Genomic DNA, 14,450 nt, shown 5'->3' on the forward strand with positions numbered 1-14,450 from the left:
AAGGCCTTGGGCTGTTAATTGGGTGTTTACATAGATGACACTACATCTGTGGGTCGTCTGTGAGTTGATATAATTAATGGGTTATTATTTACAGGGTAAATTAGAAACAAAGTCACAATTATTTTGAATTGAAACCGAGACGATAATTCTTTGAAATTAATTTATAGAAGTTCGTTTCAGTAAGTTCCCATAGACTATGAACTTTCATTTATGATTATAAAGAGTTTATATAATCCCAATAGGGGAAATATTACACAAGAAATTCTTTTCTCAAGGACAGAATACCGATTAAGAAAAAATCTGGTAAACACTGGTGAAGGACCCGATCAAGCCGAGGAATAGCCAAACCGAAAATTGCTATTCGGGTTTCATATAAATAAATCATGAAATACAATGTAGGAACAAATAAATATTGAATCTTTAGGAATTCGTTTTATTTATTCGAAAAACAATCATTGTTGTTGATATCAAGTAAATTACCTGTAAAATACGACTGAAAACGTGCAATGGCATTATTTACATATACTTCCGGTATCTGTAAAAGTAGAACTTCGATGATAGCAACTGTAAATTCCGGATTTTATTTACGTATTTTTTGCGATTGAATTTTTTGCGATTAACACTTGATCGCAGAATTTCGCAAAAAATAGCACCCCGTAGAAAAATCCAGTTATACGGTACACAGTAAAACTTGGTTATAACAATTTATCATTATTATTGTAACACTGACAATATTAAACAAACGTTAAAGTTTATGAAGACAATTAATACAATTGAATGAATATTATAGGGAGAAATCACCTTTTTATGCATACAGTCTGGATTATTGAAATTTGCTTGGTTTTTTAGGCAGTATATGTAACTCAATAATATGCCTTCTATAACAGCATCATTAATTTAAAGATCTGATTAGGACAAAGGCATCAACATACTACATGTATTAATTTTAGTTACGGTATTCCTTCAAAGTCCCACACTTGATAGTTCAATGCTTTATTTTATTTTTTTTTTTTTTTGATTATTATTTTGTTTCTCTGTTTTATCTGTTTATTTGTATGAAAATTTAAAATGGGATTGTTATTTGATACTTAACTTTATGTGTATCCTTAATCAAGCTAATGGATCACAGTACTTTTATATACCATTAAACTGATGAAAAATGTGGCCAAATGTTTTTTTTTTTTTTTTTTTTTTTTTTTTTTACACGGGAAAGGATATTTAAGAGCACTGATTCCTTGCTTTGAACACCATGTTAAAATGGAGATTTAGGGGTTAAAAAGGTTTTTGTTGACATAAAATAGCTGCATCAAAGTTGAAATTTTGTTAAATCAAAAGATCTGCAAAAGTTGCAAAAGGTGAGCTTTTAGTTTGAAAAGGTTTATAAAAGTAGATCTATCAAAATCTGATAGGTATAAAAAAAAGTAGATATTTTTTATAAAAAAAAAGTTACAGAAAAGATCAAATTTTGTAATATGAAAAGGTGAAAAAAGACGGTATTTTTCTCAAAAAGATGGATAAAATATAGTATTTTTATGCAAAAAAGGTGTATAAAAGTGGGCCATTTGGATATCTTTTTTGTATCCAAAAGCTGATCAAAATTTGATCTTTTGTACCTTTCATAGAAAAATTAAAGGAGCATGAAAGGTGTCAACAGGTGAATGAAATGTGGCCTTTCGTTTACCTTTTGGATATACATGTACAAAAGGTGGTTAAAAAAAGAAATCTCAATATCAACTGATGGATATCTTGGCATGATAGTCTTGTTATTTGTATTGCTAATAATTTTGAAGTTCTTTAGCTCACCTGAGCCGAAGGCTAAAATTTTACATAGGAAATTATAGGGAAAAAACTTAACAGATAGCATGACTATTTCGGGCCAACATTGGCAAAAAGTTGTATGGTTGGCGCTGGGAAAACAACTTTCGACCAACGTTGGACCAATGTTACCATGCCAACCTTCTCGACCATGACATAATTCCTCTGTTGGCCCAACGTTGGTTTAACAATAGCAACTTCCATTCACTTTATTTTCCAAGGAAGGCAGGATGTTGATGTTGGCCCAACGTTGGACCGATATTTATAAAAATGTCTTTTAAAGTTAGTAGTAGTATGTTGGCCCAACGTTGGCCCGATGTTTGTAATACACCCATAAAGAATGAGTCTTATCAAGTTGGTAGTAGTTTGTTGGCCCTACGTTGGCCTAATGTTTGTAATACACCCTTAAAGAAAATGTCTTATCGAGTTGGTAGTAGTATGTTGGCCCAACATTGGCCCAATGTTTGTAATACACCCTTAAAGAAAGTGTCTTATCAAGCATGCAAGTAGTGGTATGTTGACACAACGTTGGTCCAATATTTGTAATACACCCTCAAAAAAGGTCTTATCAAGTTGGTAGTAGTATGTTGGCCCGATGTTAGCACGAGTGTTCTTTTGTTTAGGTGTTTCAAAGATGGGATATTTATATTGGGCCAACGCTGGCCAAATTATAATGCTGCCAACTAAATATATGTATTAATTTAGATGCACATTCGGAAATAATTAAGAGGACATTCTATGTCCATGCTTTTAACTGGATGACTGTTTTTGTTCAGATCTGATATTTTCAACATTTTAACTTTGAACAAAAGTGATCACAGCACCAAAGAGTGTTTTATTATATTTTTGAATTGTGCGCATGCATGCTTATTTATTTGAAATAAAACCCTATGACATGAATTTTTACATGAGCGTTGTATTCATGAGAATTTAGAGAAGACTGAATAAGTTCTCAGGAACAGGATGTGAATGAAGCCCACATATACATAAATCAAAATGACACAGCTTTATGATTAAATTCAAACAAAAGTTAGGCGTTCGCTAAAGCTTGAAAGTTGCGCGGGGATTTAAACACCAAACTGTGGAGTGAGCTGTCAGATTCAATTGTTCACAGGTGGTGATAGACTGAAAATGCAGGGCAAGTAAGAAGAAGTTGAATTCAAATTTGTGGATTATACACTTGCTAAAGCTGCATTCAGAAGAGATGTAAGTATATTTATTCTTATTCATTTAGGTAAACCTTTGAAATTGATTCGGGATTCATTTTTTTCATGTTTTTGCACACAAGCACTGTAAGTTAATGTAAATACAAATATATTTATAATTTATGTGTATACAGTTTGCAAATATATGTATTTCAAACTTTATTTGCAATAACTTCTAGACCTCATTAAAAATACAATGAAAAACAAGTTAAATAACATCTTATAAGTTGTTTCTATCTTATCCTTTACTGTCTATTACAGACACGATTGTATCAAGGAAATTAAGGTTTACAGATCAACATGCACTAATAGTATAATACATCATTCTTTAAAAGACTTCATTTGAAATATATTATTTATTCATTAGTTGGACCAGTAATTGTATTGTTTCTAATATCAAATTATTTTGTATTTTCAGTCAGAGACTGCAAGGAAAACAAATGTTGAGGCGGTAAATAACAATGAAATCGAAGAGCATAATGAACATGATGAAGTGTATGAAGTACGAGTCCGTATGACAAAGATCAAGATGAAGAAAACGGGAGGTGACTAAGGGACGAAAAAAAGGGGGAGGGGAACAAAAGGACAATGATAGAGGAAGTGAGCCCTAGCTGATTTATTTTGAATTGATAATTTTTCATACTTTACCTCAATTGTGTATTCTAACATTTCATATGAAATTATGATTGATGTATATAAAATATTTTCACAGTGAATCATTAGTAATGTTTTCATTGAACATGTCCATGTATGCATTATAAATGCAGGTTGAATTGTGTATTTTTTAATAGTCATGAAATGGGTTTATTTAAAGAATCACTTAATCAATTGCAAATGTTTCTATGTAATGACAACGTTGGCCCAACAATTTACCATCTGACATTGTAACAAAGGGTCAACATTGGGCCTACCTAACCAACCAGTTGTTAAGTTTGGCTGTTAGTTGGCATACACTATAAACTACGTTGGCCCAACAATATGCCATCTGACATTTCAACATAGGGCCAACGTTGGGCCAACCTAACCAACCAGTTAATAAGGTTGGCTGTTAGTTGGCATACACTAATAACTTCGTTGGCCCAACAATATGCCATCTGACATTTCAACAAAGGGCCAACGTTGGACCAACCTAACCAACAAGTTATAAAGGTTGGCTGTTAGTTGGAATACAATTTTACCTACGTTGGCCCAACAATGTGCCAACATGTTGAACCAACAAAATTGCCGTGGGCCAACGTAAGGTTACCAACAGTGGTCCAATGTTGGAAAAAAAATTGGGCCAACGTTTGCCCAACTATGTCTTGCTATCTGGGGAACCACTAGGCCAGGAAATATGAAACTCATGTGCATGCATCCTCTGGTAGTATAGATTCAAGTTTGTTCAAATTATGACCCCATGGGGTAGGGTGGGGCCATTATGGGGGGTCAAAGTTAAACATAGGAATATATAGGGAAAAACTTTAAAATTCTTGTTCTCAAGAACCGCTTGGTTTGGAAAAATGAAACTCAAGTGGAAGCATCCTCTGGTAGTGTAGATTAAAGTTTGTTCAAATCATGACCCCAAGGGGTAGGTTGGGGCCATTATGGGGATCAAACCTTAACATAGAAATACATATGACATATGGAAAATCTTTAAAATTCTACTTCTCAAGAACCGCTTGGTAAGGAAAGATGAAAATCAAGTGGAAGCATCCTCTGGTAGTGTAGATTCAAATTTGTTCAAACCATGACTCCCAGGGATAGGGCGGGGCCGTTATGGGGGTTCAAATTTTAACATAGGAAAATATAGGGAAAATATTTAAAATTCTTCTTCTCAAGAACCACTAGGCCAGGAAATATGAAACTCATGTGCATGCATCCTCTGCTGGTATAGATTCCAGTTTGTTCAAATTATGACCCCCAGGGATGGGGTGGGGCAATTATGGTGGGTCAAATTTTAACATAGGAATATATAGGGAAATTGGGAAAATACTTAAAAATTCTTTTTCTCAAGAACCACTGGGCTGGGAAGATGAAACTCATGTGAAAGCATCCTCTGGTAGTGTAGATTAAAGTTTATTCAAATCATGACCCCCAGGGGTAGGGTGGGGCCATTATGTGTGTCAAAGTTGAACATAGGAATACATAGGGAAAATCTTTAAAATTCTACTTCTCAAGAACTGCTTGGCTAGGAAAGATGAAACTCATGTGGAAGCATCCTCTCGAAGTTTAGATTTAAGCTTTTTCAAATCATGACCCCCAATGGTAGGATGGGGCCATTATAGGGGGTCAAAGTTTAACATAAGGAAATCCTTTAAATTCTTCTTCTCAAGAACCAATGGGCCAGTAAAGCATCTTCTGGTATCGTAGTTTCAAGTTTCTTCAAATCATAACACCCAAGATTAAGGTGGGGCCATCACAAGGAGTCAAAGTTTAACATAGGAATTTATAGGGAAAATCTTTAAAATCGTCTTTTCAAGAAACACTGGGCCACAGAAAATGAAACTCATGTGAAGTATCCTCTTGTAGTTTAGATTTGTTTGTTCAAATCATGACCCCGGGGAGTAGGATTGGGGGATCAAAGGGACCACTCATGCATTTAAGCTTTTAAAAATATTAGACTGATTTTTGCTTTTTTCCTAGCCTCAGTCTCAGGCGATGTGGCCCCTGGGCCTTTGTTTAACATAACGTATGAAGCACCAGACATTGTCAATTTAATCAAAATTTAATGATTTTGAATTGTTGAAATAAAATGAAAGAGGCAAAATGTAATTGCTAAATTAGATAACAGGAGTATAAAGAAAGAGATGACATTTGCATCATAAATAAATACAAGAGGACCTCGGGCCTTATAGGTTCCGTAACAACTTTCCAACAATTGAATTTGATTCGTGTATCAAACCAGAAGTCACAGGTTTCACTAATTTGGAAGACACACCATTGCTTATCATAATTATACATTTAGCAGGCTTACTTTGGTCACTTGATACCCAGGTGTAGATCAGAGTAATGCATTTCCACTTTGTAACCAGTTGTGCATCCCATCCCAAAGAAACCACTGACCCTGGGCCACAAATTTCAAAATTTAGGAAATTTTATCATGAATATTATTTCATCATAAATTGTTGATTAATATCAAAATAGGATTTCAAAGCATTAATTTATTTTTCAGACTATGTACCCTCCCCCTCCAAATACCTCTGACACAGGGGCCCTGGAAATTAACCATTTCAAAAGAGGCAGCTTTCTTCTTCTAAATATGTACTTATATCATTGGCGTAATACCCAGGAGCAAAGGAAAAGATTTTCGAATAATTCATGCATTTTAATTATATAAACATTAGAGCCCCAACCTAAAACAAGAAGCCCTTACCCTGGGGCCATGAAATTCACAAATCTCAGAAAGTCTACCTTCCTCCTCATAACTATGTACTACATAGTTCATTGGTCTAATACCCAGGTGCACGAGGCAGAAAAAAAGACTTTCAAAAATATAATTCATTTTCACTATATAATCTATATTGCCCGCCCTAGCACTAGAACCCCTGACCCTAAGCCCATGAAATTCAAAATTTTGGAAGGGCAGCCTCATTCAACATAATTATGCACTTGGTTCGTTTATTTAATGCCCATGAGCAGAGAAGAAGAATTTCAAAGAATTTATGCATTTTCACTATATAATTTTAGACTATATAGCCCCGCCCTAACACTAGAACCCCTGACCCAGAGGCCATGAAATTCCCAATTTTGGAAGAGCCAGCTTCATATAACATAACTATGCACTTGATTAGTTTATTTAATGCCAATGAGCAGAGAAAAAGAATTGCAAAGAATTTATGCATTTTCACGATATAATCTATATAGCCCCGCCCTAACACTGGAACCCATGACCCTGGGGCCATAAAATTCCCAATTTTGGAAGAGGCAGTCTTATTCAACATAAATATGCATAGTGTTAGGTTATTTAATGCCCATGAGCAGAGAAGAAGAATTTCAACCAATTTCGTTATCTCCATATCCTTCTTTCAAAGAAATAATGCATTTTCACTATATAATCTATTTAGCCCCAACCTAGCACTAGAACCCCCAACTCTGGGGCCATGAATTTCACAATTTTTGTAGAGGACTCAATGCTGATTAGAATCATACAAACAGTTTGACTGCTTGATGTCCAGGTGTAAAGAAGAAGATTTTTAAAGATTGCACTAATTTTAGTGGTTTTGGCCCTGCCCCCAGGCCCAAGGGGGCAAGGACCATAAAATTCACAATTTTTGTTCCCCTTCACCCATAGATGCTGGTTGAAAAATTGGTTGAAATTGGTTTAACAGTTTCGGAAGAAGCTGAAAATGTTCAAATGTTAACACACAACACATGTCAACAGACAACAAGAGGCCCACGGGCCTTATAGGTCACCTGAGTATCATGTAACAACTTTCCAGCGATTGTATTTGGTTCATGTTTTAATCCAAAAGCCATGAAATTCACAAATTTTGAAAGAGGCACCATTGCTTATCAAAGGGCAGATTTCAAAGCATTAATTTATTTTTAGTCAAAGTACCCCCCTGGTACCACTGACCCAGCGGCCCTGAAATTATCTATTTTGAAAGAGGCCCCTTTCTTCATTTTAAGGCCAGCATTTTTTTTTTTTTTATGTTTAGGTTTAGTTATGAACATGAGAATAAAAAAAGTCCCAAAGGAGAAGGAACTAAAAAAAAATTTGATAAATCAATTATCAACATTTGTACATTCTTTTTTTTATGCTATTCTAATAGGTTCCTTACCACTGGACACATAATGCTTACAAATAGGAAAATAGAACATTTAATTGCTTTTTTCATCATTTGCCAGTTTAGGCGAGTTACATAAATTTTGTGATGTTGGTCAAAATATATTTTAAAAAATCAATTCTTTAAAAGTCTTTCAATATATCTTCATTTTTTTAATATGTGTTAGGTGAATGTGTAGACATTGTTCTAAAATTTACTTGATGCCTAAAATTATAATTCCTATCATAAAACAGACAGGGAGTATTGGGGAGTAGGGTGATCATTTTTTCAATTAAGTGTAAAATAATTTTTCTGGCTGATACAAATGATACTACATGCCTGCATATTTGTATATTCTTGCCTTTTAATAGTTGAATTTTTTTTTATTTCTTCAGGTTATTGTTTATTTCTTCCTCAAATGGACTTAATTTCTCCCATAGTTTTATTCATTACATCTGATGCATAAGCAACCCTTTACTGAAGAATGATGCTTAGACTGTAAGCTATAACAGAGACCTAAACAATGTCGCTGGCAATATGCAATAGCTACCACCGGCAGTTTAAAACCTGGGGAGGAAAATAATTTACAGACAGATACTTTTGAAACGAATACATAATTATCTCACCAGCATGTCATTGTGCAACAAACTCGTCAGCATTTTATATGTCCTTTGAACGGGTGAAACGTTTTAAATGGCACTCGTATCGATGAATTTTACACTAAACCAAGCTATCTTCTTAGCTTTAATTACCCGCCGTTTCATCTTACAACCGGAAGCGCGAGTTCGTAAATTTGAAATCTCGATCCCGACTCAAATTTGACATCGGAAAGAAAAAAATTGTTTAATTTTTTTCTGTAAATTCAAAACCTTGAGCGGAGGGTTTGTAAAACTGAAAATAAAATAAATCCTGGCCTTAAATATGTACATGTAATTAGATCATTAACATATAGCAAAGGATAAGATGTTCAAAGAATTCATGCATTTCGCTATATAATAATTAGAGCCCCACCCTAAAACAAGAACCCCTGACCCTGGGGCCATAAAATTCACAATTTTGGTAGAGGCACTCTTGCTCATCATAACTATGTACTTAGTTAGTTTATTTAATACCCAGGAGCAGAGAAGAAGATTTTCAAAGAATTCATGTATTTTCACTAATAATCAATAGAGCCCCGCCCTAACACCAGAACCCCTGACCCTGGGGCCATAAAATTCACAATTTTGGTAGAGGCACTCTTGCTCATCATAACTATGTACTTAGTTGGTTTATTTAATACCCAGGAGCAGAGAAGAAGATTTTCAAAGAAATAATGCATTTTCACTACCTACTTATTTAGCCCCGCCCTAGCACTAGAACCCCTGACCCCAGGGTCATGAATTTCACAATTTTGGTAGGTCTCATTGCTGATTACAATCATGCAAACAGTTTGACTGCCTGATGTCCAGGAGTAAGGAAGAAGATTTTTAAAGATTGCATTAATTTTAGTGGTTTTGGCCCCACCCCTCAGGCCCCAGGGGGGCAGGGATCATGAAATTCACAATTTTTGTTCCCCTTCACCCATAGATGCTTTGTGCCAAATTTGGTTGAAATTGGTTCTGTGGTTGCAGAGAAGAAGCTGAAAATGTTCAAATGTTAACACACGATGGACGACGGACGACGACGATAACAATAGGTCACCTAAGTTTACTAAGGTGACCTTATAAATACTTCAAAACTTATTAGCACCGCGATGCAAATGACAGAAGAATGGTAATTTCATAAATATACACAAGGAATTGATTATCATATAATTTCGTGAGATTAGCACCACTTGCGTAGTAAAATTATTTGCTTTTATATTTATTGTTGTGCTAAAATCTAAATAATCTGCATGTAATCTTCAGTTTTTAGTAAGGAATGAATACAGCTTTACTTGACAAGCAATTTCTTGGTTTCTTTGAGCTTCCAATCGGTCTCCAGTACAATCAAAGAGTTCTCTATGTTTCAGCTAATGAATATTAAGAATGTCCACACTTTTTAAATTTTTTGTCCTTTTTGTACAATATATGCCCATCAAAAAATGAGGAAGTAGGAAATGTTTGAGTAAATTACAACATGTGATTAGAAATGAACAATGTTCAGAACCAAATCTGATGAAACCTGCATTGTTGTGTCCTTACATGATAAATTACAATGTTACATAATGTTAAGAACAGTTTATGGCAAGACATTGTCATGTTTCATGTGGTATCCTGACTGTGTTAAAAGTCATGTGACATCCTGTAACATATGTCATGTGACATCTTATGACACATGTCATGTGATATTTGTTAAGTCATTTGACATTCTGTAACATGTGACATCCTATGACATGTGTCATGTGACATCCTATGACATGATGTGTGTCATGTGACATCTTCTGACATGTGTCATGTGACATCCTCTTCCTCTTCGTTAAATGACAACAGAGTCGAGTTCTTGACACCTTTCCCTGATTTCTTCTTCTCTCCCTTCTCTTTCCTCTTCTTTGTAGAAGTTTTTAATTCTGATGCCTCCTCCCCGCTCCTCTTCTTTGTAGAAGTTTTTAATTCTGTTGGATCCTCCCCACTCCTCTTCACTGGCTTCTTAAACGTGATCTTACCATCAGCTGGGGGTTCTGGGATGAAAAAACAATCAACATTTCACTTAAACAACATTATGAACAAAAAGACCTGTACGAGTTATGTCAAATCAGTGTTTGAAATAATTGTGCCTCCGACCATTTAAGAGGCACAAATTTTGCTATGGATGAACAAATTAGCAAGTATCAATATGATCAATGCCTGGCTGGAGTTGTTTAAATTTAATTTTGCCATGAACTAAAATTCCTATACTGTAAACATACTTTTTTCCACTGGGTCATATATAAAATTTCCCAGAATCTCAGTATCTGTTGAATTTGCATGTAGAAAATTACGCAGATTTCCTAGAGTGTCACTATATGCCTTACATTTATATTAAGTACACTTAATTTCTGCAGAAAATGTGTGACCATGTACAGAGTGTAAATTAATACCACAAGGAAAAAGTACATCTACAGTATTTAAAAATTTCCGGATCCACCACTGCATGAATGTTTGTTTACAGTGTATTATATACACACCCTCTGTCTTTTGCAGCCTTTCCACCTCTTCAGCAGTTAGATCCCCCTCCCTCAGTTGTACGACGACCGGCTTCTCGTCCTCATTGTCTGGTCTGTCTTCATCGTCATCAAAGTCTGGCATCTCACGCTGTTCACAAAATATTAAAACAATTCTCCGATTTTACTTCTAATAATTTTTTTTTACAGGATAATCATCCTAATCAAATCTCAACAAACTGTAAAATCACAAATATTCGTGGGGGTTTAATTTTCGCTGTTTTCAATGTATTAAGAGACCAACAAATTCATGTCCACCACGAAATGTAAAATGCCATATACATAACTACATGAACTACTTAACAATTCTGCATCCATGAATTCACATCCTTACAAACCAAAAGTTTCCCCCACCCCCATCCACGAAAATTTGACCCCACGAAAATGTGATTTTACAGTATTTACTTAAATCTCAATATTTAATCAAATCCTTCTCTCACATTCTTCTATCACAAGTCTTTAACCAGACTCCACTGAAAGTAAACATTGAAGGCTATTGTTTTTTATTAACCTTTGATTTACTGTACAGTAAAACTTGGTTATAATGAAGTTACTACATGTACTAGGACCTGTGATTTTACTTCACTATATCCGTAATTTGTTATATCCATGTAACGAATTCATTATAAGTCAATTGTAGCTAGGGATCCAAGATGACTTTGCTCTATCCATGAATTCGAAATATCTGACAGATTGATTGATTGATTGTATACTGTTTAACGTCCCTCTCCAGAATATTTCACTGATATGGAGACGTCACCATTGCCGGTGAAGGGCTACAAATTTAGGCCTATGCTCGGCGCTTACGGCCTTTGAGCAGGGAGGGATCTTTAGCGTGCCACACCTGCTGTGACACGGGGCCTCGGTTTATACCATCTCATCCGAAGGACCGCCCCATTTAGTCACCTTTTATGACAAGCAAGGTGGTACTGAGGACCAATTCGGGGGGGGGGGGGGGGCTACAATTCCATCGCATCTCCGTAATGGTGCAAATGTGGCAGTGAATCACTCCCTCACGGATTTGGCTCAAATTATCAGTAAACGGCTATTTTTTTAACATCTCTTACCTGGAATCCAAAAAAGTAATTATGCAAAACATAAATGGATCCAAAAATATTCACAACGATCCATATATCGGTTATTTTTCGTGTATGTCAACATCACAACTTGAATTTATCCGCCATGTTTACTGACCTTAAAGCCATATATGGCGTATGTACAATGAAAATTATTAGACTAAAATTATAAGAACTTATTATTTGTATCATTACTTTATATAAAGATAGAACTTTTCCGTAAATTACAAAATCTATATCAATTGCGTTATAAAGATATCACAATTTAATTTGGGTTCTCAGAATTTTCTCCGACTCGGAAGAAAATACAAAAGATTTAAATAACACAATACAGAGAAGATAAAATCGTATTATTAGATGAAACGAGGTGTTCTCCGTGTTCAGAAGAGTATGAAAAGTTTTAATTTAAATGTATTAAATTTATTTCTTTACTTAATTTTGTAAATTTCAAAAATATATTTTTTTTATCAGTTATGCCATATATGGCTTTAATATATTTTATTTTGGGATAACCAATGAGAATTTAGAATCTATAGGAGCGGATCTACTAGGAATTCCCTTATTTTAAACATACGTATCGCTGTTTGCTCCAAAATAACACTTGAAATGGTTTTATTTATCGATGTTTTTGTGATATATTTCAACACAGTCGTTTATAAACATTGAAAATTGCTTCATTTAGTTGTTCTAAATTTCAAGCGAAAGTCTCAGTACATCTTGTGTGAATGTCATGGCTGCTGAATATTGCAGCTGGGAAAGACGCAGATTTATTTAATTACATGATTTTCGAGTTTAACAGGCTATTTTGTTGACAGTGAATAAAAATTCCGTCTTAAAAGAAGTAAGTTTAAATGTAAAAAATAATTTATTTTGCTTTCAATCGCGCCTATCAAAAAAAATTATTTGCACCATTACGGAGATGCGATGGAATTGTAACCCTCTCCAGAAAATATCAGATAAAAGAAATCGGAGAGGGCTACATTATTGCAGCTGAGTCTAATGCTGACAGACGTCTTTAAATAGATTTTTCCGTTATTTCTTGATCATAAGGAGCACACAGCAAATGTGACCGGTTAGCAGGGGATGCTCACTCCTCCATGACCCCTGATCCCACATCTTCGCTAGCCAAAGATTTCTGATCTAAAATCCACTCTACAAGAGATTTCGGATCAGAAACCCTTGGCCAGAGAATATGCTGATCCCACCCCTGATGTTTTGAAGGTCCGTGTTTATTCTGCTCGTTTTTTTTCTTGCTTTACGGACTTTTGAGCATGATTACTGTTCGTTATCTCCATATATTTCATCATAATGTCATGTATGCAAGAATTTAAGGCCTTGTCAGAGTTAAATTTCCAAAAGTACAAGTTCACCTAAATTAAATTGTGAACCCTGGAGTCATAAATTTTAATTAAGTAGTTAATATAAATACTAATTGCAGGAACTAATGCGCTTAGCCTAACCTCTTCCCAGGTAGCGAGGTACACACACGTTTTTGTTGAGAAAATTCGAAATAAGATGCTACAAATGAAAAGTTTTTACTTATGTAGGAACTGTAGATTTTTAATTTATTCTACATACCTTTGTATTTACTGTTGGGCCCTCCTTGTAGCCTACTCTCTGTTTAAACTTCTTAATAAAATCTGGTTCATCGTCCTTAACATAGGAAACTTTTTCTTTCGGCATTGTAAATATCGTGTTTCCGCTCCGCTATAGAGCCGAGATCGAGGGAAAACGATAGAGTAAACTTACCACTGTTTATTGTATGTAAAAACAGGTAATAATGTAGCAAATAACAGCATACACCATGCACACAGTGACAAATCTGGCGCCCTCTCTCATACACCGGAAAACGTGCTTCTGTTGGGTACCAGTGGGATTCGACCCATAGGCAAATAAGCCCGGTATCGAAAACCACCACACTCCTCCCCATTTTGATAATATTACGATTTACATTAAAACCAATTATAATTTCAAATTTAAGCAACATAAACAAACACTCATACTAACATTCATATACGATATATATGATACAAATATCAACACATAATAATGTTAAGATATTATGAAATAAGACACAATGGACAGTCAATATTCCGAGCGCGAAACAGTTCACTAAATCAAATTGTCCAGCTGCGATTCCTTCGCAATCCTGCGCATCGGTTTGGCATCTACGGAATTGGCTTCCTCAATCTCCATCACTGCTTCCTTAGTTGCACCCCAAAAAAGGACTTGAAGTTCTCATGGACTTCATTGGCTAAAAGAGACAGCGGCTTACGTCGGAGCTCTGCTACCCTCCGGTATATGGTACCAATGTGCTTCGGGGTCATAGGGAACGGAACAGAACATGGCATATACGGACTGTCTGTTTCCACCAGAAGCTTGTGGTCTGGAATAGCCCTCACTCCTGCTTGCTGGAGAGGCGACATCCTAAATACTTTCCCGCTCAAGT

General features: G+C 35.3%; 1 protein-coding gene across 2 annotated transcripts; it reads right to left on the reverse strand.

The window, feature by feature from the left end:
- Nucleotides 1–10,089: 10,089 nt before the first annotated feature.
- Nucleotides 10,090–13,684, reverse strand: LOC134262919 (uncharacterized protein KIAA1143 homolog). 2 transcript variants are annotated; one of them, XM_062745240.1, is made up of 4 exons: nucleotides 13,580–13,684; nucleotides 10,890–11,016; nucleotides 10,172–10,403; nucleotides 10,097–10,135 (listed from the first exon to the last, which is right to left on the reverse strand). In XM_062745240.1, the coding sequence occupies exons 1-3, from the start codon at nucleotides 13,682–13,684 to the stop codon at nucleotides 10,177–10,179; spliced, it is 459 nt and encodes a 152-aa protein (XP_062601224.1). In that variant the 3' UTR covers nucleotides 10,097–10,135; nucleotides 10,172–10,176. The 2 variants fall into 2 exon arrangements, with proteins under 2 accessions (XP_062601223.1, XP_062601224.1); XM_062745239.1 differs by having other exon boundaries at nucleotides 10,090–10,403.
- Nucleotides 13,685–14,450: the final 766 nt, after the last annotated feature.

The sequence above is a fragment of the Saccostrea cucullata genome, unplaced genomic scaffold (genome assembly GCF_032062105.1).
Source record: "Saccostrea cucullata isolate Sc308-1 unplaced genomic scaffold, CSIRO_AGI_Scuc_v1 ctg12163, whole genome shotgun sequence".
NCBI classification, from domain to species: domain Eukaryota; kingdom Metazoa; phylum Mollusca; class Bivalvia; order Ostreida; family Ostreidae; genus Saccostrea; species Saccostrea cuccullata.

Bases quoted from the DNA above. Each gene is read 5' to 3' on its own strand.
- LOC134262919 (XM_062745239.1), bottom strand. From the start codon at position 13,684: ATGCCGAAAGAAAAAGTTTCCTATGTTAAGGACGATGAACCAGATTTT. The intron at 11,017-13,579 runs GTATGTAGAATA...TTTTGTGAACAG, and splicing joins GCCCAACAGTAAATACAAAG to CGTGAGATGCCAGACTTTGA. The intron at 10,404-10,889 runs GTGTGTATATAA...TTTTCATCCCAG, and splicing joins AAGGCTGCAAAAGACAGAGG to AACCCCCAGCTGATGGTAAG.